The sequence below is a fragment of the Lepidochelys kempii genome, chromosome 2, assembly GCF_965140265.1.
Source record: "Lepidochelys kempii isolate rLepKem1 chromosome 2, rLepKem1.hap2, whole genome shotgun sequence".
Taxonomy (NCBI): domain Eukaryota; kingdom Metazoa; phylum Chordata; order Testudines; family Cheloniidae; genus Lepidochelys; species Lepidochelys kempii.
Genome location: NC_133257.1, coordinates 136,046,599 through 136,068,814, shown reverse-complemented (window position 1 = coordinate 136,068,814; position 22,216 = coordinate 136,046,599). Strand labels below are relative to the sequence as shown.

Here is a 22,216-nt window from a genome sequence, read left to right as displayed (position 1 = left end):
AAAGATGCAGAATGACCGATCCTGGGGCTAGTATTAAACAGGTCCCAGTTAGTACAGAACAGCTGCCAAACATCCGATAAAATGGAGAATTGTAATATAAATGAATCCCTTTCTCTGACAAGTTTAATATTGGTAAGATGTAGCAAATTTTTGTATGCATGCAATAAATGAGATCTCTGCTATATTATATTCCTTCCCTCACAGCACACTGTTCCTTCCCAATGCTACTCCTACAAAATACTCAGAAGTAAGTCACAGCTTGTTTATGCCCGGAGATGTAACAGACTTCCCACAAAGTTATACTTCAATTAACTAGTGGTGGCAGCTGACCCCAAAACATCACAGGATAAGGAACAAAGCACACATTTCAATGTCTAGCTCTAAACTGAAATGGCCAGTGGAAGGATGGTTTTGTGGCCAAGGCACTAGACTGGGACTTTAAGTGGGAAGGAAATGTGGTTTCAATTCCCACCTCTGACATCATTTTTCTGGGTGATCCTGGCCAAGTCACTGACTTTCTCAATTCCTCATATTACTTGCCCAGGGTGTGTTATGAAAATTGTTGGTGAGGCTGTCATACTATGGTGATTGGGGGGGGTGGGAGGTGTAAATACAAGATACACACAGCTTGCAGACATGAGTCTGGATTGTTTGGCTCAGTTAGACACCCACATAGAGGATTCCTGTGGCTAATGTGAAGGGCTAGAAAGGAGATCCTGGTGGAGAAGCAAGTATGAGTCATGGGGTTGAAGCAGTCTGGTTTGGCATTGTAAAGGAGTGGGTGTTGCTCTTCATCAGTTCTGCCTGAGTGTTGCTGGTAGACTCAATCATAGCTGCCACTGGGCATTTCCTCCTCCACAGTCACTTGTTGTCTTCTTCCCTCTGACTCTTCTCAGCCAAGAACAAGACTCTTCTCTTCTTCCCTTGGGTATTTTGCTCTTCCGTAGTTGAGTCTCACACTCCATGAAGGACAAACATGTCATCCTCCCTTGTTCTTCACCTACAGACTACAACAGAGAATCTCACTGCAGTCTAGATATATTTTTTTAATTTCTTGAGCATCAATATCCTGGGCCTTTTGCTTCCTAGAAGAGGTATGTGACAATCTCACAGCTGCTGAAGACCAGCTGCCAGACTGTCACTTGGTTCCTCCTTCTCCTACTGTTCTTCCCCCTCCGGAGGTTGTGCATCTGTGGGTCACAAAGGGATAAGCAGGTTTTAAAACATGTTCAAAAGGAACTTGGCAGCATCACATAGTCATTTAGTGCTGGGAATCTGACTAATGCCATTGTCTTGGGTCCTCCTCCACTCTCAGTGGTGGTCCTCTCATATTTTCAGGCATACGCATGTTAAAATATTACAAAATATTTTACATTTTGCCACCATGAACAGTTGGAAGATTGAGTGAAGCCCCTTCACTCAGGACTTTAAGGTCTGACATACAGACAGACTTTTTTTTCCCTCTTCATAAAATGGAAACATTGGGTGTAAGAGGTTCAGACCACAGCAGTGCTCTGTAGTTCAACAAACCTAGGGTAACTCAACCAGCATGTTCAGGAATGACTACCCACAGCCATCTGTGACCAAAAGCCCCACACATACCTAAGAAGCAATCAATCTATCGCCTTCAGCTTGGAAATCTGGCTCATATACTGTGAGTCAGCAGGAACCCATATGGCTTAAAACCAAAATGAGATGGATCAGAAAAATGAACTCTTCCCGGCTGGTAAAACTGCCCTCTGTTCAACCTGGTACACAAACTGGACAAGGTGGGCAACTGAAAGACCATGTCAAGGCTGGGGAAAGATCCAAACCAAGAAATCTTATGGCAGATCTTGCAAATGAATACGGATTTACAACACTGACTGCTTATAATCTTCAGTACAAAATCCTGAGACACCCGCATACATTGAGGTGGCCTGTGGATGTCAGGGAGATCAATGAATTAATTTCATTGATGGTTTAACTTGTTAAATTAGTGACAGGTTGATCTTGGCAAAGGGCTACTGCAGACAATGAGCACATTGCCTACATACTGTCATAACAACAACAAAGGGTAAAATTAGCCTTTTAATTAACATGTGGGGCTATGGTCTTAACACGAGGTGCTTTAACACTGGGTGCCTGTTTCTGTGTGTTTAAAGAGTTATAGGGCTGCTAAGAATGATTAAAAGGTGGCACCAAGCCAGGAGATAACATCAGTGGACATCTGTTCTTCCAGAAGGCTCTTATGCAAGTACAATAAGTACAAGGGCAGGGCCTCTGTGATGACTTGCAGGGTGTGTGGTGGTTGAGAAACTGACAGCCTGACAATGAACAATGGGTCCCATGTGCAGGCCACCCTCTGTAGCTCCACATCCAGCGATAGATATTGCCACCAAATACCTGCCTAGTTCCCAGAGAGCAGCAGTCTCCCACATGGGTGCCCAAGTCCATTCACACTCCCTGCATTCCTTCCCCATCCCTCCCCTCAGACAGCACAGAGATATAAGGAATACCAAACACTATACCTGTTACAGGGACTTTACTTTCTTCCTCCTGGTCAGTCTCCTCCTCATCATTTTCCTTGTTACAAGGGCTACATCAGTCTCCATTCTGTGAAGTGGGTTGGAGGTTGTCTGGAGGCACCAGGCCTGGTACAGCTCTTAAAGGTACATGAGGTCCAATTTCTGCTAGGCTCTTGGTTGTGGTCTAATGTTCTCTGATACTAACCCTTCACGGCCTTGAATATTCCATCATACTGGTTGATACTCAGTTCAGTATCACATTTGGTGGGTCTTGCAGAAATCTGCAAATACTGTTAACTTCTTCCTAGCCAACTCCAGGTTTATTTGTATATTCTCCCTGATCAATAGTGCAGTCAGGGTCCTGGTCTTGCTTGCCAGTGGCTCCTGGGTTTTGCAAGACATGATGTCTGTAGTAGCTGGTGCAAGAGCTTAGCTATCCACCAAAAATGGACAATGAAGCTTTGACTACAGCTAACAGAAGGTAATGCTGGTTATTTTTAAATCAGCCTGTCTGATCCTTTTTACTACACAGTTTATCATTATGAAATGGCTGGCATGGGGGAACAGATACTAAGGTGCTCCTACTGTGATGTGGGTGGCAAAGTAAATATCTATCAAAGGTCTTAAGAAGTCCTAATTGAAGAAAGAAAGAAAAAAAAAAAGCATTTCTTATAACACATTGGAATGGCCTGCTACAGAAAAGAACCGTGAAACCCATTTACACAGACAAATCCCATCTGCACAGCAGTATGACAGTGCTATGACGTGGGTCCAGCCTGACAACTGTGCTACTGCAAAACACGGTTGAAATAGGCCAGCAGTAAGTTGAGCAATCACACACTGGTAGTAGTGGTGTGCATTTGTGCACGAGCAAGAACTACAGATGGAATCTACCATTCTAAAACAGTAAAATTTTGTAGTCTAAGCAGAACTCCAGCTACAAGACAATCTCATAGTTCCTCCTAGGTTTTCATTTCTAGGTGTGAGGAGAGCTGCAGGTTAAGCAGCTCTGGGGGATGGGATGGGGAAGCAATTTCAACCAGTAAGTAAATAGTGAGAAAGGCTTACCTATCAAGGTATGAAATACAGCAGCCACCGCACCAGCCACAACCATGCACAAAACTGCTTTGGTCCTGTCTCGTTTGCTGTTCACAAACACCAGACCCACATTCTTGAAGTCACTCATTGGACCTGTGAAGAACTTCATGAGGGAATAGGCCAGCCCGTAGCTGGCCAGCATTTCCACAGCATCTTCCTTAACAGCTGCTATGCCCCTGTTCAAGGCCTGTTGAAATACATAAAAGAAAGAATACTTCAAAATGCAGACAGTGTCTGGGAAAAAAAAATATGATGCAGTTTGTTCCCATAGAAACCAACAGTTTACCAAAAGTTAAGTCATAACCTCTTTTGATCTGTATTGACTTGACATTCTTTGGATCCTGCATGCAGAAATATAAAGTGACTGAAACATCAAAATAAATACTGGCAAAGTGCATACGAAAACTTTTCCCACTCTCTATGGCTTCAATTTACTGTGCTGCACAGCTCTATTGTACATATGCACGGTGAGACAGATACCAAGTGTTCCAATTTACAATGGCCAGTAAGAAACTACAGAGGATTTAAATACGTAAAATGTTTCATGAAATAAAACATTAGTAATTTGTTTCTAAAGTTATCAAATGGAACCCCCTTATACTGAAGTGCAGTACTTTAAACAACTTTACTATATGAAATTGACCGCTGTGCAGAAGGCCGAAAAGTCCCATGTGAGGACTTAGGTGTGACTTTAGAAACATGTAGTCCAGGTTTGCCTTTTGCATGGGAGAGTGAAATTTTTACCCATATCCAAAGATACAAAACTGGAACTGCAGCTGGTCCATTATAATGCATTGAAATTACTTGGGGCTTAAAGTCCATTTCACTGTAAAAGGAGTTGTGCTATAGTCATGTTGACCATGAGTAGGTACCTGATTCTACACAATGGTGTTGTTTTTCATTAAACATAGCCAAATGTACATGTGGCCAAATATGTTGGTCTTCCGCCCATGTAATTTCATGTTTCAAAGTAAGATTGAGACCCTGCACCCCTTGATTAAGCAAAATTCTCACAGCTTATTAAAAATAAAAATGAAACACAAAATATCTATATTTCAAGTTGTTCTTATGTTGAATAGTCTAGCAAATACCTTGCAGATACTGAGGGGGAAAAAAAAAGTGTCCTCCTGCTCAAATCTCCAAATAATTTAACAGATTATCTTCATATCTAAATTGAACCAAGAGAAAAATGCCATAACATTTTCCTCAGAACTCAGGAAAAGCTCACAGCAAGCACATTTCAAATGTGTCGACTAAATAGGACACAGTTTTGGTCTTCACTGCCATACCATCAATCACCTGAGGTATTCAGTAAATTGTGAAAATATGATTAGACTCAAAAAGCACAAAGGATGGAATGATGACTTGATTTCATAAGAATTTAGTTCTTATGGGTCACAGATGAGACATACTGAGAGGTCCACAAAGAACTGACCAATCAGGAACATCTTTTAAGTCTCCCCTGACTCCAAAACTGTAGTGTCTACCACTTATGTACCACCCCTGGCACTGAGCTTTGTTTGAAGGTAAAATATCTAAATTTGAATATCGTAATGTAACTAAGTTCAAGTCTTAGCATTTCAACATCAGAGTTCTATGTGAAGCACCTACAAGCAGGCAACTCCCATTGGCTTCAACAGAAGTTGTTTCTGTACGTTGGAGGGCAGCATTTAGCCTCTAATATTTTTTTCCTTTTCCATCTCTGTAAGATGCTTCACTGCCACTTGCTGATGTTAAGACTAAATCGGTGTCTCCAGTATGACATAAAACTGCCGCAAGTTCTCCATACCTGATGCTCATCAAAACGGTCTCTTGCACTACACTATGCACTAAACAGGAAAAATGAAGTTCCATATTTTTCAGCCTTCTTGCTCTACTTTGTCCTTCTTCTCCCAGACAATGACCTTATCCCATCATGCGTAAGATGCATAAGATCTTCCCTCCTACTGTTACACATAACTTCTTCTTGGGCCTGCATAATGCAAGTGCTGCACTTGACATGGGTGCAAATTATATCTAAACTTGCAGAGTAAATAAAACCCCAAAAGATGGCATCCTGGGCATGGAGGAGTACATAACATTGTGCACATAATTTGCTTACTACTTAGGAATGCTGTAGAAAAAACTGGTGGCAGCCATCCACCATGACAAGGGTCAAGCCCTTAGCCTGTATGATTCCCTCTAATAGCTGCATAAAAAAAGGAAGGATGTTAAAACTGTTTCAGAGCTTTAAGCTTGTACCTTGGCCACTTATACATGGGACAGTGGTATTAGGGGCTATGCCTTTAAGGGCTGAGCTTCCCAGACAGAGTCTGGGCATGGTGCTGTGCAGTTGGAACCAATCTCAGAATGAAGCAGATCTCTTGCAAGCACCGTAATCACTGAACTCCATCAGGGCAACAGCAGACATTGGTGCTGGTAGGGTCTCCTTAATGGACTGAGGATACCTATGGGATGTGATTAATGCAGTTCAGGACTTATTGGTCATATGGATAGCCTACTGACAACACACCTATAGTGCAATTTTTCTGACTTGGGGCATGACCTGAAATAATCCTACCTGCTAGGGACAAGCCTTCCCTGGTGAGCATGGAGAGTAAATAACTTCTACAAAATGTGAAGCTTTCACTTATAAAGTCTTTCCTCTCATGCTCATGACAAGAAGGCACAGCTGTGGTGAGTATACTCTTCTTCCACATACTCCTTCAGAGCTGGTGGGAGGCTTAAATGATGTTTGTGAAGTATATTGTTCTGGTTATCAAAAGTAGTAATTTCTTTCGCTTCAACAAGAATCAGATCCTTCCATGCCTCTGCCAGCACTGCTAGTAACAGGGTAAATTTCCAACTTTTAGATAGAAATCAACAGAGGGTGCCTACTGCATTCTTTGAAGGGCATTATTTGACTTTTATTCTTCTCTTCCCTCCCATTGTCTTTTGTTTGCAATAAACTATGTCTGGTGGTTCTAATTTTCAGAGTAATAGCTAAAGCATTCAGGGCACTCTGCAACCTAAATTAATCCTGTCACTTGAAAACAAAGCTGCATATATTTTTAGGCATAATTCACGGTAGCAGGCACTTCCATCCTGTTAGGACTACTACTTGTTGTCAAGGCCTATGCAGGAGGGTAATGAATCTATCACCGACAGGGTAGCAGTTTATCTGAGAGTCTGTGCATTCAGTTGAGACCCATGCCTGTCAGTGGTTACCTAGATGGAAAAAGCCATCCAATCTGAGCCAAATGGGTCCATAAAATGCCAACGAGAATATGATCTCCGAGAAAACTATGGCCTAAGAAACCAGCAGACCCAGAAAAATCCTCATTACACATAGGGTACAAAAATTCACCCTGGATGAAGCTCTGAAGTCAACTGAATTTGGGGTGAATTTGGCCCATAATCACTTTGTGTGTCCATTTACCACATAACTAGGAATGGACAAGATGAGTGACTCTAGAGTGGGACTCTGCTCCCCCATCATATAAGACTGAGCTCAGACATTTTCTGTGGAAACAAACTACAACTAAGGAAACACACCTGAATTGCTATGGGATTCCCCCCACTACACACTCTGTGCACCAGGTAGCGTAAAGGAACCCTACTTTATTAGAGGAATGTTGCCATTAAGTTGTCCTACTGAGGAACAGCTTGCTGACACGATGAAATCCCTCTAAGGTTAGACATGAAACAGTCATGTCCATAAACAAGGCACTGGAAAAAGTTTTTGCTGTGGAAGACCGCTTTAGAAAACTTACAATAAATGTAACGGTCTACTAGCTGCTTAGTTTTAGTAACTTCCTCCAGACAAACCACTCATTTTGACTGATGTGCCTCAGCAATTTCTTTTTCCATTTTCACATTACAGAGATGGATGGACAAACTATTCAATGACCCCTTTCAAACCTTGTGGATTGCATGTCATATTTGATACCCTTAAATCAATGTGAAAACCCAGAAACTTGGAGAGCTTATTCTGTGCATCATTTGAAAGATAAAAATGTTTGCTGGGTTCCATGACGTGCCAAACACTGGAAGCACTTGGTAATCTTCCAATTTAATTTCCTGCAATTACATTACCTTTTCAAAAAGTCATAAACCAAGGAACACTCTCCACTTCTTGTTGTATCACTGACTGCAGTTTGTGTACATGCTTTGTGCACACAAAACCATTGACAAAACTGAACAAACAGCATCTGTGTTCCATATTTGTTCCAACCAAGTTACAATCTGTGTCCAAAAAGATCAGCATTATTTGTCAGATGAAACATTAATTTTTCAAAGATATTTAGGCTTTGCTCTGCTCAGCACTGTAATGCTTAACTGACTTGGAAGCTTACATCTCATTTTCAAAACTGACTTAGGCACTTCTCATTTTTGAAAAATGAGAATTTGGCTCCAAAGTCAGTTAGGAGTTGCACCCTGAATGGAGCAATGCCTAAATGCTTCTAAAATCTGGGCCAAAGGCCCTTATCGTAGGGTTGACAAATCATGCATCATTCAGTTACTTTTCCATTAGCTTATGACTGGTCAATTAGTATATTTTTTAAATCTCTTCTTGCCAGATTTGGATGGAACACCTCCAAGGAAAACAGAGATGCTTCAGGGAGTGGTGCTGGTAATTCAGGTTTCAGAGTAACAACCGTGTTAGTCTGTATTCGCAAAAAGAAAAGGAGTACTTGTGGCACCTTAGAGCCTAACCAATTTATTTGAGCATAAGCTTTCATGAGCTACAGCTCACTAAATCGGATGCATACTGTGGAAAGTGTAGAAGATCTTTTTATATGCACACAAAGCATGAAAAAATACCTCCTCCCACCCCACTCTCCTGCTGGTAATAGCTTATCTAAAGTGACCACTCTCCTTACAATGTGTATGATAATCAAGGTGGGCCATTTCCAGCACAAATCCAGGGTTTAACAAGAACGTCGGGGGGGGGGGGGGGGGGAGGAAAAAACAAGGGGAAATAGGTTACCTTGCATAATGACTTAGCCACTCCCAGTCTCTACTCAAGCCTAAGTTAATTGTATCCAATTTGCAAATGAATTCCAATTCAACAGTTTCTCGCTGGAGTCTGGATTTGAAGTTTTTTTGTTGTAATATAGCAACTTCATGTCTGTAATCACGTGACCAGAGAGATTGAAGTGTTCTCCGACTGGTGTATGAATGTTATAATTCTTGACATCTGATTTGTGTCCACTTATTCTTTTACGTAGAGACTGTCCAGTTTGACCAATGTACATGGCAGAGGGGCATTGCTGGCACATGATGCCATATATCACATTGGTGGATGTGCTGGTAATTCAGCAGATGACATTCTTCTCTCCTGCATCATTACTGAACCTTTGCCCCAGTACAATATTGGGAGCTACTGTGATGTTGGGGTTGCTGTCTTCTGGAAAAATGATAAAACCAAGTTCCTCTCACGCTTATAATTTAAGATCCCATGGCACTCCTTTTAGCTGCAGAGTTGTTGACCCTGAGGTACAAGCTAAATTTCAACTTGACTAATTAAACTCTACACTTGAATTTTTTCCCTGAAGCATCAATTGGATATATTCTTCCTAAAAGGGTGCCTAATGTTAGTTGGAACTGTTCAAATAGCTGCTGTATTTTGTTGGGTGAAGTGATTCTTGTACCTCACAGGGATATTCTGAAGCTTACATACTTAACATTTGTCAAGCACTTTCAGTTGCTCAGAGGGAAGGAGCTATAGAAGGGCACACCATTATTTATTATAACTCTTACCAAAAATGAATCTGTACCTGATACATGGCACATAGCATATGATAGCAGAAGAATGTCATAATTTCACATTACCTGTCTGACACATCTTTGTCAAATGTCTATTAATTGTGAAAATGACAGTACCATGTTCCTCAAGTGGGCAATAGACAGACGGGGCAGAATTAACCCTTGTAACACTCATGAACTTGGCCTATTATATTTTTCATATTTACGTGATTTTTGACAGACAATAGCCTAATCATACCAACTGCTGATGAACTGAATGCATCAGTAAACAGTCTGCAGGGAACAGTCAACCCTTGTTGAATGGGTTGTGTATTAAATTTCTACTTATAAAATAAATGTAATTCTCAGGCCTGTAAAATATATTGCACACTGATAACTCACTTTACTCCTTGCTTACAGAACAGTTGCTTATATTGATGAGATTGTAACTTTGCATTAATCGCATTATAAACAGAGTGAACTAACTTTGGCCCCCAAAGTAAGTTAAATCCCAGGCAGCATTGATGGATGTTGGTCTGTCTATACAATCTTGAGTTTTGTTGACATGGTCGATAGCCTTAATCTCAACCAATTCATGTCCAACACTGATCCAGCCTTAAAAATCCATGTTATGTAAAAAAATATATGTGAAATCAGTGAAGTTACACAGGACAGATACTGGTGTGAAAGAACTGAGATACTGATTTAAAACAATTCATTCACTTTTGTCAGTCAGATATGTTAAACATTAAACCACAATAGTGGTTTAGTTATAGAAACATGAACGGCAAAATTATAAGGAAAACTTCCTCTATTTTTTGGTTCCTACTAGGACACCTGATAACATAAACATAGAGAAAACATGTGGGCAACTATTAGTGTCATTCTGCATTCACAGTTTGCTTATTAAAGCTGCATTTTCCCCTCTCCCTTCTACTTCTCCTTGGATTTGCATATCACTCACTGTGCACTACCTGGATTTCATGTTGTGCAGACAGAGGGCCACATGGAGGAATACTGTCCCAATATTTTATCACCTTTCTAAAAGATTAGATGTACTGTGGGGGTGACATTAGCATTTTGGTTTCTTTTACAAATAGCTAATTAGGGCCAGACCCTCAGCTGGCAAAATCAGTGTTGGTCCTTTGACATCAGTAGAGCTATACTGCCTTGAACCAGCTAAGGGTCTGGTTCATACAATCTAGAGCAGGGATTGGCAACGTTTGGCACGCAGCCCACCAGGGTAAGCCCCCTGGCAGGCCGGGTCAGTTAGTTTACTTGCCGCATCCGGAGGTTCGGCTGATCGCGACTCCCCTGGCCGTGGTTTGCCGCTCCAGGCCAATGGGGGCTGCGTGGGTCGAGGGACGTCCTGTCTGCTGCTTCCCGCAGCCCCCATTGGCCTGGAGCAATGAACCGTGGCCAGTGCGAGCCATGATCGGCTGAACCTGCGGATGCGGCAGGTTAACAAACCGGCCCAGCCCACCAGGGGGCTTAATGGCGGGCCGCGTGCCAAACATTGCTGATCCCTGATCTAGAGGATATTACTTTCCAGACAATGCACACAGTGTAGGTATAAGACATATTTGGTTGAAATAAGTGAGTGACCCTCTTTTGGCAAGTGTTTTAAAACATGCAAGTTATAACTGTTCCTCCTATGCCATTTCATTCTTAGCAATTGGGAGGTAATGAATGATAGCCGTGTTAGTCTGTATCAGCAAAAATAACAAGGAGTCCTTGTGGCACCTTAGAGACTAACAAATTTATTTGGGCATAAGCTTTTGTGGTTAGAGCCTACTTCATCAGATGCATAATTGATTTATCTCGTTAGACTGACCTCATACTTGGTAAAGCAACCCCCGTCCTTTCATGTATTTCCCTGCTCCTGTATTTTTACTCCATGCATCTGATGAATTGGGTTCTAACCCACGAAAGCTTATACCCAAATAAATCTGTTAGTCTCTAAGATGCCACAAGGACTCCTCGTTATTTTTTTTAAAATGATAGTCAGTCACTCTCCCTCTCCACAAGTGGTAACACATGCTTTGTTTCCAGTTTTTTTCCCTTAAACATTTTTATTATGAGTAGTAAGAAAATGCCCTCCTCACTGACTCTCCTCTTCACACTCTGCTCATTATACAAAATATCATGTCACAAATATAGTGCAAGGCTGTAGTCCAACCCGTGTGTGTGAGAGAGAGAAAGAGAGAGATATTTTGTTTTGGGTCTATATTAACCCTAATTTACACACACATAGCATCTTTCAGCCAGAGCACGACTGAAATACTGTTACGTCCATTGTGGAGCGAATCAGCAAGCCCTTGCACAGTATGACATTAGCTGAGGAGGTGAAACTTTGGCCAAGGACATGCAAACACAACCCCCCATCTTCTCTTATGAAGAGTGCCATGCTGTCTTTAATATACACACAGAATCAGCAAGGTCTTGGTTTTTATAGTGTCATTCAGAAGTCTCCAGTGCCAAAGAGCAACTAGTAGGGCTCAGTCTCCTTACAAATGTAAAAAAACCCTGGTCATTTTAACTGGCTTCCTCAGCTTGACAAGAAACTTGGGTGTAACCTTCATCAAATCTCCAGTGCATGTGTAGTGGCACCTGCAGCAAAATGTACTAACACAAGAGTCTTTCATGCAAAAAGACAGTGCCCTAGAAACCAATAAGGAGCTTTGGGGAGAAGTGTCTCGGGGAGCAGAGAGAACCCAGCAGCTACCAGAACTAGGCAATACATCTTATACTGGAGTTCACCTACAATCATATGATCAGGATGAACATGTTCTGCACTCAGTCTTAAGGATATTTAGAAAAATTGCCGAACACCTGAGCATTAAAGCATAACATTTCAATAACTTGGGTCTAACTTAAGTGTATTCCTTCAGATGTATTTACTGTGTGGTTAACCTCAAATACTCATGATTGTGTCAGAGTTGAATCTATGGCTGTTCAACAAATTCCAATCTTCTCTATATCATATTCTGCCCTCCGAGATGAAGATGATCAGGGAGTTATGAGAACAGTGAAAACAGTTACCAGTTTTATTTACTTTTGTTTATGTCTTATATTTGATAGGTTTATTCAAGTCTTTGAAAACTGGAATTGTGTCTGGGTTTTTTTGGATCAGTCTTGCCAGTTTAGCCACCTGAAGGAAACCTCAAAAGCTAAGTCTGAAACTGAGTGGGTCGGCTAAGCATGTGTATGTCTCAAGGACAATAGCCCTCCCTCACCCCCATCTCCAGCCTCAATCATGAGAGGGAAACAGAAGTCTTTGTTGAAGAACTGGGGAAACAAAGAGTGGACGGTCTCTCCCTACCCTCCACTCCCTTCTCCCTCTCCAATAATTGTTCTGAGTTTTCACTCTAAGTCTTGTCACCATGTACATTCTGTACCAGATTCACTAGTACAGTCTAGCTGCTTTGCTTTGTGCTGCTGCCATGACACACTCTACATTGCCAGAACACCACACAGCAGGTAGTTTTTCAGGAAATCTGGCCCTCTGATTTTTATTAAAATAAGACCAGATTTACTGCCGTATCACTGATCTGCTTTACTCTTAATCTCTGATACTAGTACAGCTACATCTCCACTAGTATTGTATCCTAACCATGAACATGTTAGATAAATACCTATATAGCTAGATCACATGGTAAGAAGAGAGATCATCAGCTCAGCAAAGCAGGAATCCCTCCTATTCTGTCATCACCTGTTCTGTTGCTGAAAAGGGGACTGAAAATTACTTGCATTTCAAAAGCATTTGTTTGTAACAAGAACATCAGTCTTAATTTAAAACCAACTCTGCAGCATCTAGTAAAATATGTTAACCACAGGGGATGTTTGTGTTATGCACCAGTGGAAATTTCCTGGTGTTCTTTCCTTAGGTAGCCTGATTGTTTACTTATAAGAATCATAATGAAACATTAATTGTTAGTTATATTTATATTATATTATAGTAGCAGTCAGATCCCAATCAGGATCATGGCTCATTATGCCAGGTGCAATATGAACACACATGACAATCTCTGCCCCAAAGATCAGATCTTTGAAAAAACACACTGAATTAAATGTTGGCCTTCAGATTTCTTATAGAAGACTACAGAACAAACCCTTTACTCTCAGCGATATATAAAATATACACAGCAACAGCACACAAAAAGCATAGGGGATTGATTTAAAAAGCAGTAACACTCACTCTGATTACATAAACACAACTGTCTACATTTTGACAATGTTTCAGTCATGTGATTCTTCTTGTGGCATTACATTATATTTTTTTTTCTTGGAAGTATGAGAGTTGCTAATGGTCCATACCAAATGAACAGAATTTGGATCAGGTCCTTTGTGTACAAGTGTTAGACTTCAGTACAAGGCTGTCCAAGTCAAAAGAAAACCTTTCTGTTGACTTTAGCAGGAGGAGGACCAGGCTCAACATGAGCAAGAGCAGCACAAGCTTCCTCTTGTTGCCTAAACCCAGGCCAACTATGGCCACCTTTAGGGAGAGAGGCTATTTAATTCTCTACCTTTCTAACTGTGGTAGGGTTCCCTGTGAACTACTGTACTAAGATCAAGTAATAGCCATCAGAAGGCATCAGCTCTTGGTCACTATTGAGCCGGATGTGAATGAAAAGGACACTTTTTTAGAATGGCAGGTAGGAACATGATCTAAAAGAGCTGAAGCAAAGCAGATGGCAGACAAAGCTACTGCTCTACCCTCATAACTGAAGTAATGGAGGTAGTACTTATAGATATATAGATATATATTAAAAAATAAGAAGTACTTAGTCTTACAGACAAGAATATAGGTTATAAAGCAGTGGTAAGCAACCCATGCCGCTTCCCGCGGCTCTCATTGGCCAGGAACGGTGAACTGCGGACACTGAGAGCTGTGGGTGGCCGTGCAAATGTAAACAAACTGTCTAGTGGCCCACCAGTGGATTACCCTGATGGGCCGCGTGCAGCCCGCAGGCTTCCCACTACTGTTATGAACTATATGAAAATATCAAGAAGTGCCAAAGAGTGTAATTTGGATACCTGTATCTTTATATAAAATGATATTTTTCCCCACAAACTTCATCAGTCAAGAGAGAAATAAATAAAAATATAGTGGAAATCATGTACCCTTCAGACTATCATAGGCTGACAGAAAGAAGAGTTACTAATATCTCTGAAGTGACAGCTGAAGTACTTCTCCCTCTTGCTTCTTTCTAGCACAAAAATTTGAGCCCCAGGTCAGATTTTGTGAAGCCATTAGTAAAAACTTGGGTATGCTAACTTATCTGACCAGTTTATACAGGCTGCTTACATAAAGTTTAGCAAAGGACGTCGTGGAATCTCTGTTGTTGGAGGTTGTTAAAAACAGGTTAGGATGGTCTGCTATACTTTATCTTGCTGCAGCACAGGGGGATGGACTAGATGACCTCTTGAAGTCCCTTCCAGCCCTACTATGCTATGATTCTATAAACAAAATATGACTCTGAGGAAAAGGTTAGTATGCCCCGTGGGACTGCCCAAAAGAATAGAATACCATCAATAATTTATAATTTCTCCTCTTCACCATAACTAGTGCAAATAAAAAGCAAGAATGAACCCTCTTGCATGATTCCTCTCATCCCCTTACTTGGAATGCCTGCTAGTCTGTGACCAGGAGCAGGGTTTCTCTTTAGCTGTCAGTGTAGTCCATTCATTTCCACCCTCCAAATCTTATGACAGATTTGTGCTGTAGGAGGTTTAAAGAAAGAGGCTAAATCCAACATAGCAGATGATTCCAGAGAGTTTACAGATTCCACCAGACCCTGGGGAACCTGGGAGAATTGCACAAAAACCTGTCTTCAAAAGCAAATGTGCAGATCCTGATGACAGTAGCAGCCAGGAGACTTATGGATAATTAGGCCAGCAGTGCTGGCATTGAATTCAATGAAGATGGAGCATCCTTGCCACTGCAACAAAGAATGAAAGGTCAAGAGAGGCTGTCACATTCTACCCTCAGATATTCAGCATGCATCACACAAACCTAAATCTGCATTCCTGATCAGGAGCAAGGGAGAGATGTAGAGCTGTACAGCTGAGTTGGGAATCTGGCTCCCAAAGCAATCAGCGGCATGCATCCTGGGGGACTGAAAGAACCCAAGGTATAGACCCATTAAGGTCAAACCGTACTTCAAATGAAGTATGTAAGGCTAGACTGGAGGAAGTGTTAGGATATTTACTGTAGGGGACAACAGCGTGGTGGCCGGATGGTGAGCCAGACGATTTAGTTCCTTTCCCACTCTGAAGTTGTGCATGTCACGATTCACATGATGACAGAGCTATCGCACACCCATTAACACAGAAATAAGGACAAGGCTGTGCAGTGAGAGGAGCCCTTAGGGAGGTATCACTGGAATGGTAGTGCTCCCACTCACTTTCTGCTGCTGGAGCTGTAGTGGGGGTCTAGAACCTGGCTTCAGGTCTCTAAAATGGCAGATCAGTTCTTAACCCAGGGTTCCCAACTGTGGTATATGAGCTTGATGTTTGATCCATTCGCTTCATCGTAAGTGTTTAAGAAGACGGTACATGAACTAATGAAGTGTAGAAATCACTGGGACTTAACCATTTATATTCTGAAAGTCCGTGTAGCAATGTGTTGAATCTGTGCTGTCTGACCACTGCCCAAACTCCCTTCCTCAGCCAGGAATAGAATTTCTGATTGCCCACATAGCTCTGCCATCTAGCAAATAACTATATAAGCTACTGGCAAAACATGTGTCATATGGCTATTTAATGATTACTCCATGGAGGATAGCAGCCTACTACTGCTACCAGTTACTCCCTTAGCTCAAATGGTAGAAAACCGTGCTGATAATTTGACCTGTTTTTAAAGGTCCTGGGGGTCCCAACCCCTCGGACTTATGTGGTGGGATATGGCTTCAGATGACGGAATTTGTGGGGGGAAGGCAGTTTGCTTTAAAAGTATTAAAGTTTTACATTCCTAAAGCTACCTTAAAAGAATGTTAACGTTCAAAATAAATCACTCAAGAGTTGGGAAATGCCAGAATTAGTTTTTCGATTCAAATAAACTCACAGGTTGAAGTTCATGCTAAAGCTGTAATTTGTAAATTGCAGTGTATTCATGATAAATGGCGTTTCATTAGTCACTTGACTGAGCAGTTTTTGTGGGTATGTGATAGACAAAATACGTAGAGAGAATGAGTCTATATCTATGTAATGTACATGTTCATGATGAAGGCCGAAGAACATTTAAAAAATGCTTTTAAATATTAATTTATTCTACTATTATTCAATAGCAAGAAATTGTCACTGTATAAATAAGCTATAATGAGCGCCCTGAGTGAATATACAAAATTCCTGACTTATCATAAAGCTGCATCGTGCCAAGAAAGAAAAGATCAAAGCAATCTGGTCTTCTGTTCTTCTCAGTACTACTCTCTGCCAAAAGGGGAACAAATGGGAACAGGCTACAACACTAAAACCTATAACTGTATGCCAAAAGAACAGTGAACTGAACAAGAATAACTCCATGCATTAAGACTTCTAAGTTCATTCTCTCTGGACTCTATAGTATCTGTAGCATGCCTGTATGTCCCTGAACATGCAGGATAACAGCTGTGCAATTCCTTTTAAGCTTGTGCAGTAGTATTACTCAGTTTTATGCTATCATTAACCTGCTCTTAAAGGATTTCTTTCTCTGGCTCAGCTATGACTCACTGCAAATGTTCCACTGTTTTGCCCAATTTGAGTTGAGTAAATGTTTTTGAGGTCTTTGATTTTTATCTGCTGTTCTGTGGGGTGTTGGGGGTGGTGGCTAAGATCGGTCATGTAAGCAGCTGTTCCCTCCAGCATGCCACCGGACACACAAAGCGCAGTTTGTTAGGTGTGAGTGACTGTGACTGCAACTGTCGAGCTCCAGATTAGCTCATGTCTTAACTGCTCTGAAACAAATAGAGGTCACCCATGTTCCCCGTACAAACACAGAATTGGTGTTTCCAGCTCTGGAAACTTCAACCAAACCAAAATGCACATTAATAAGAAAATCCTTTCATTTGTACTTGTTTCTCTTTCCATTTTTTATCCTTAGTATCATCTTAAGTGACTGAATCAAATTTGACGGTAGTTCTGGATTGTAGGAGTGATTGCCTTTCTTGCTGGGACTTTTGATAACCCTGATGCAAAACTCCACTGGAAGCACTTCCATCTGTGATGCACAAACTGAAGCACTGTAGACACTGTTGTAACAGAAGATATCAATGGTCTAGCTAATCTATTATCCTCCCTCTCATTTGGGCCTAATGTACATGTTTAAATGGAAGGAGCAAAAACAAGCAAATTGAACCTATATGGTTTCTCCGAGGGAGTTTCTTCCTGACACAAGACTCTGATCTCTTTATGCCCTGAAACACTAGGATTTTACACACCCACTCCCCCATTCTAGAACCCCAGGCAAACCTTGTCAGTCCAAACACTGTGATTCTTAATCTTTCCTTTCTGCTATAAACCCACTCCCTACAATCCTAAAGCCAAATCACCACAACCCCAGGCTTCCAGGATATCAACAGCAATAAATTGCATGTGTCATGAACACAGTTTGATTTTCAGAAAGTCATCTTCTGCTGCTGTAATGATCCATTCTAGCACTGTTCTCACCACAATGAAAACAGGCAGTGCTGGCCGCCTCCCCGGGCTTCTGCTACACTTGTTGAGTTATGATAATGCATGGATCAAGATTGTATAATTGCAATGTATAGACATAAAAACACCTTTTTCAGGCTGTAGGCACCTTACCAGATGACTAAAAATACGATCAAGCTAAGTAGGACACCACCAACCATCTCTCTGCATGAATGCAGAGTGCCAAATAAAACAGATTTCCCCCCTCAAATGCTGTAAATCTCTAATCCCAACAATAAAATAGAAACAAAAATTCCCTCCCCTCTCTGTACACTCAAACCTCTGCCCTCTTAAAATGATTGCTCAAGGCCTTGCTACAAAATCTGAAAAATTTGGGCTATTTTGGACCAAATGGGTTGTGGGGCAGGGGAAGAAGAAATGGCAGATTTCAATGTTAAGGGCCTTCCCAACACTCTGCCAGTAGTTTCCTCTCCTTTAGCATGGGAGCTCCAACTCAAACATACCTCTGCTGATCTCATCTGGCAGTACTGCAAGGGAAAGAGGCAATTTTTGAGGGACAGGTCCCAGGCCATATATGGCTTTGTGAATCAAAAATAATATTTTATCCTCCACACAGTATGCTCACAGTGAGATATATCACTTAGCAAGCAATCTGTCATTGTTCATACTAACCTCAGTTTCTGGGGTGATTTTTCAAGTATAGCACTACATACGGACAACTGCAGAAGTCTAATCTTCAGGTGACTAAGAGGTGGATGATGGTAGCCACACGAACATCCAAGAGAGGGTAGAAACCTCCTTATTTGATGCTGGGTGGGGAGGTTAGCTGACCTGGTTACTACTGCTGTGTGATCATCTAACATCAATTGGGAATCTGACGACCCCACTATAACAAATGGTTTTCATTGTGGTTGGAAAGGTAGCTAAAATACTAAGTGATTTTGGAATGCAAGGAGGCTGGGTATGTCTACACTGCAAATGAAGGGGCGCTTGCAGTGTGGGTAGGCATCCCTGTGCTGGTTTTAATCAAGCTAGTGTGGGTAACAGTAGCAGTGAGCGATGTGAACTTCAGTACAGGCTAGTTGCCCAGAACAAGCCTGCTGGGAACCCTGGGTATGTTCTTGATTTGCTGTCCCACACTGGGGTCTATGCCGCTGTGTCTTCACTGCTCTTTTTACTATGGTAGCTAAATTAAAGCTAGCAAAGGTGTGCCTACTCACGCTTCAATCTCATCTTGTTCTGTGGTGTAGACTTACACCATACGATCTATCCTAATCAATCCTGGTACAGTAGAGGGAAACTGGAGAAACGTGTTAACACTCAAGTTAGGCAAGATTCTTCATTAGCTCTCAATGTGCGTTATACAGATATAGGAACAAAGCAGTCCTTGCTAAAGATAACAGGCCAGCTGCACTCTGCTCTAGAACGGGGAGGAGGGAGAGAGAAAGGAAGGCCCAAAAATGCCAGGCACTAACTGATACATTGCATCCTCACAAGCGTCTTTGCTATCAGGAGAGATATGAAGCCTCCCCAAACCTCAAGCTGCTTTCCCGGGACAGAGCTAGAGCTAAGCAGAGGATATTCCCATTTCACAGCAACTTTTGAGGTTTCAAAAAGTGCTTGCATTCCTTACCAGAACAAAAACAAAACCTTTCAAGTGTTTTTGCAAAACCAGAAGGTTGTGAATCTCAGTCACATGCTCGCCTGGTGGTTTGTGTGCTGGCCTAGGGTGTGGGAGATCCAGGCTCAAGTTCTTGCTCTGCCCGATTCAAAACAGTTCTCATTCAGATCACTCCAAAGCAGGGTCTCTCACATTCCAAGCCAGTACCCTACCCACCAGGCTACGGAGAGTGTGTGTGTGTGGGGGGGTGTACATGTCCTCCACCCAAAAACCTTCCCCCACAGATACAAAAACCTTTCACAGATACATCTCTGTGAAACCAGCCACAGGTAGAATCTTCAAGTGACAGCAGGGGTGAAAACACTCACGGCTGGAGACATAGCAGGCCTTGCGACATGCATTTCTCTGTGCGAGGAGGGGCAAATCTGAGCCTGGTTGCTAGTCATTGGTGACTTCGTACCCTTTCTTGGTTATGATGAAGAGCATAGTGTAATTGACAGTGAAACTACTGATGATCTTATCTGAGATGTATCTCTCTCCATGGTCACAAAACCTGCACTGAAAAGCTACTATTGTTTAAGGCATTCCAACCCCAGGGAGAAACAGACATTTGCAGATGACTGGTTGCCCCACTAACCCGACTGCTGTAAGCGCTAACCTGTTTAGGAATTATTAGGTCATGTTTTCCAATACTATTTGCTCAAGTAGCTTCAGCCACAGAGCACCACCTGTTATCTGTTAAGCCCAGTGCTCCTGCAGCCTTGTGCATACACCGAGTTTAAATCAACGTGTGTAACTGGTACATAACTACATCCTTTCTTAACCTGGCTTTCTCTATGCTCTCCTGCAAAGATAACTATTAGCCAAAATGATCCCTCCTTTGAAAAGTGGTGATGTACACTTAAATCAGTGAAATTTATGTGGTTCCCCTATTAAAACCCCCCAGCTGCTAAATAGAATAGTTAAATCTTATTAACTCATTTTGTTTTGTTATATCTAAGCACAAGAGTGCTAAAATAAGTGGAAAACACTGCCTGAATTCGGAGCAGCTGCAATAAAGCTATTATTTAAGCATTCTAGCAAATCTGATAACATTATCTAGTATAATTCAGTGTCTGAGTCACTGGCTTTAAATACAGCATATTAAATCTTCTTATCTCCTATCTTATCTCCTATCTCTGTTCCTCTCTCAAAATGCCTGGTCTCAGTGAATCTTGGATTTCAAGTAATAATAAAATCCATGAAGAGAACATACCTACCATTCTTTCACATGTAGGTATTCTCATTAAATAGAAAGCCCTTATTGTGCAGCGAATCAGCCTACAGTCATTTGTTTCCCTGGTCCCAAACCATTTTTACACTCTGCTCAATGAATTTTTTAGCAACCTATTTCCATAAAGTGAGCAGGAAATTAAAGCTGTCTCTTCCATCGTCTCCATAGATCTCCCTCCCCCACATATGCAGGGGAGTGCACTGGACTTTGAATACTAATTCAGTGTCACTAAAGTGTATCTCAGGACTGCTTTAATACGCAAACGCTTAAATAGTTCCTTCTGGGCTTCAGGCCAAGAGCCTTACTAAGAGGGAGAGATTCAAGATGAGTGTCATGCTATCAGAGTTGCAAGGATTTAAAAACTGGGCTGTTCTGCTTTGTGCAGTTTTGCCTAGTAAACTCTTCATTAAATTGCTCTGTCTACATGATCAATAGATTAAAATGTATCTTTTGCTGGACAAAGTAAGGAAATCCTCAAAGCAAACATAAGGTACGGGGCTGAAAATCTAAAAAACCCTGAAAGAATCAGATGCAGAGCCTGTTGTTAAGAGTTGATGGCAATTCTAACTCTGAGCACACACAGGGAGAGATTTTTAACATGGGTAAGCAGATGTATTAGTAACTGGCTGTGTGTCATCTTAATAGAACAAATGCGCATATTTCTCTGAAGCAGTGTGAACATAATAATCTACCACAAACTGCATGCTTCCACCTGACTTCGTTGACAGCCTGTGATGGCTCTTAACAACAAAGCAAGCTGCAGGGAACAAGCTTCAGTTTATATTAAGTCGTGATGTTTGAAATCTGGGATACAAACAGCCAAAGCAGTCTTTGTCATCCCTGAAGAAGGTGGAAGCAGAGGGGCTCCAAGAGGCCTCACCCTGAGTCCTTAATGATAGGTTAATCGAGTTTTGCCTTAGTAAGGGCTCAGCTGCAAGACTAGTAGTATATACGTGCACAGTGCACTCAGTAGTTCTTATACCTGTATTTGTCTGTTACAGTTAGAAACTTGTCTACCGGCTAGTGCAGAGGGGACTGAGCTCAGGGCTTCTGGATTCTATTCCCATCTCTGCCACTGGCCTGCTGGGTGACTGTGGGCAAGTCATTTCATCACCCCTGCGCCTCCATTTCCCTATATGTAAAATGGGAAACAGGATATTGATCTCCTTGTAAAATGCTTTGCGATCTGTGGATGAAAAGTCCTAGATTTTTTTTTTATTATTGTCATCTTCTGTGACTGTAGGCATGCCTCTTAACTACTCTGACTCTGTTTCACCACTGGTAAAATAATACTTTCTTACATCTCTGGGAGGATGTCAGGCTTAATCCATTAATGTTCGTGAGCACTCGGCTAAGAGG

General features: G+C 41.7%; 1 protein-coding gene across 4 annotated transcripts in view; it reads right to left on the bottom strand.

Moving 5' to 3' along the window:
• Window positions 1-22,216, bottom strand: part of ANKH (ANKH inorganic pyrophosphate transport regulator) — a 281,913-nt gene that overhangs the window by 196,979 nt on the left and 62,718 nt on the right. For all 4 annotated transcript variants that reach the window (XM_073332298.1, XM_073332299.1, XM_073332297.1 and 1 more), the window contains one exon: window positions 3,576-3,792. In XM_073332298.1, the coding sequence (XP_073188399.1) occupies window positions 3,576-3,792 (217 nt within the window). The remainder of the gene's footprint in view (window positions 1-3,575; window positions 3,793-22,216) is intronic.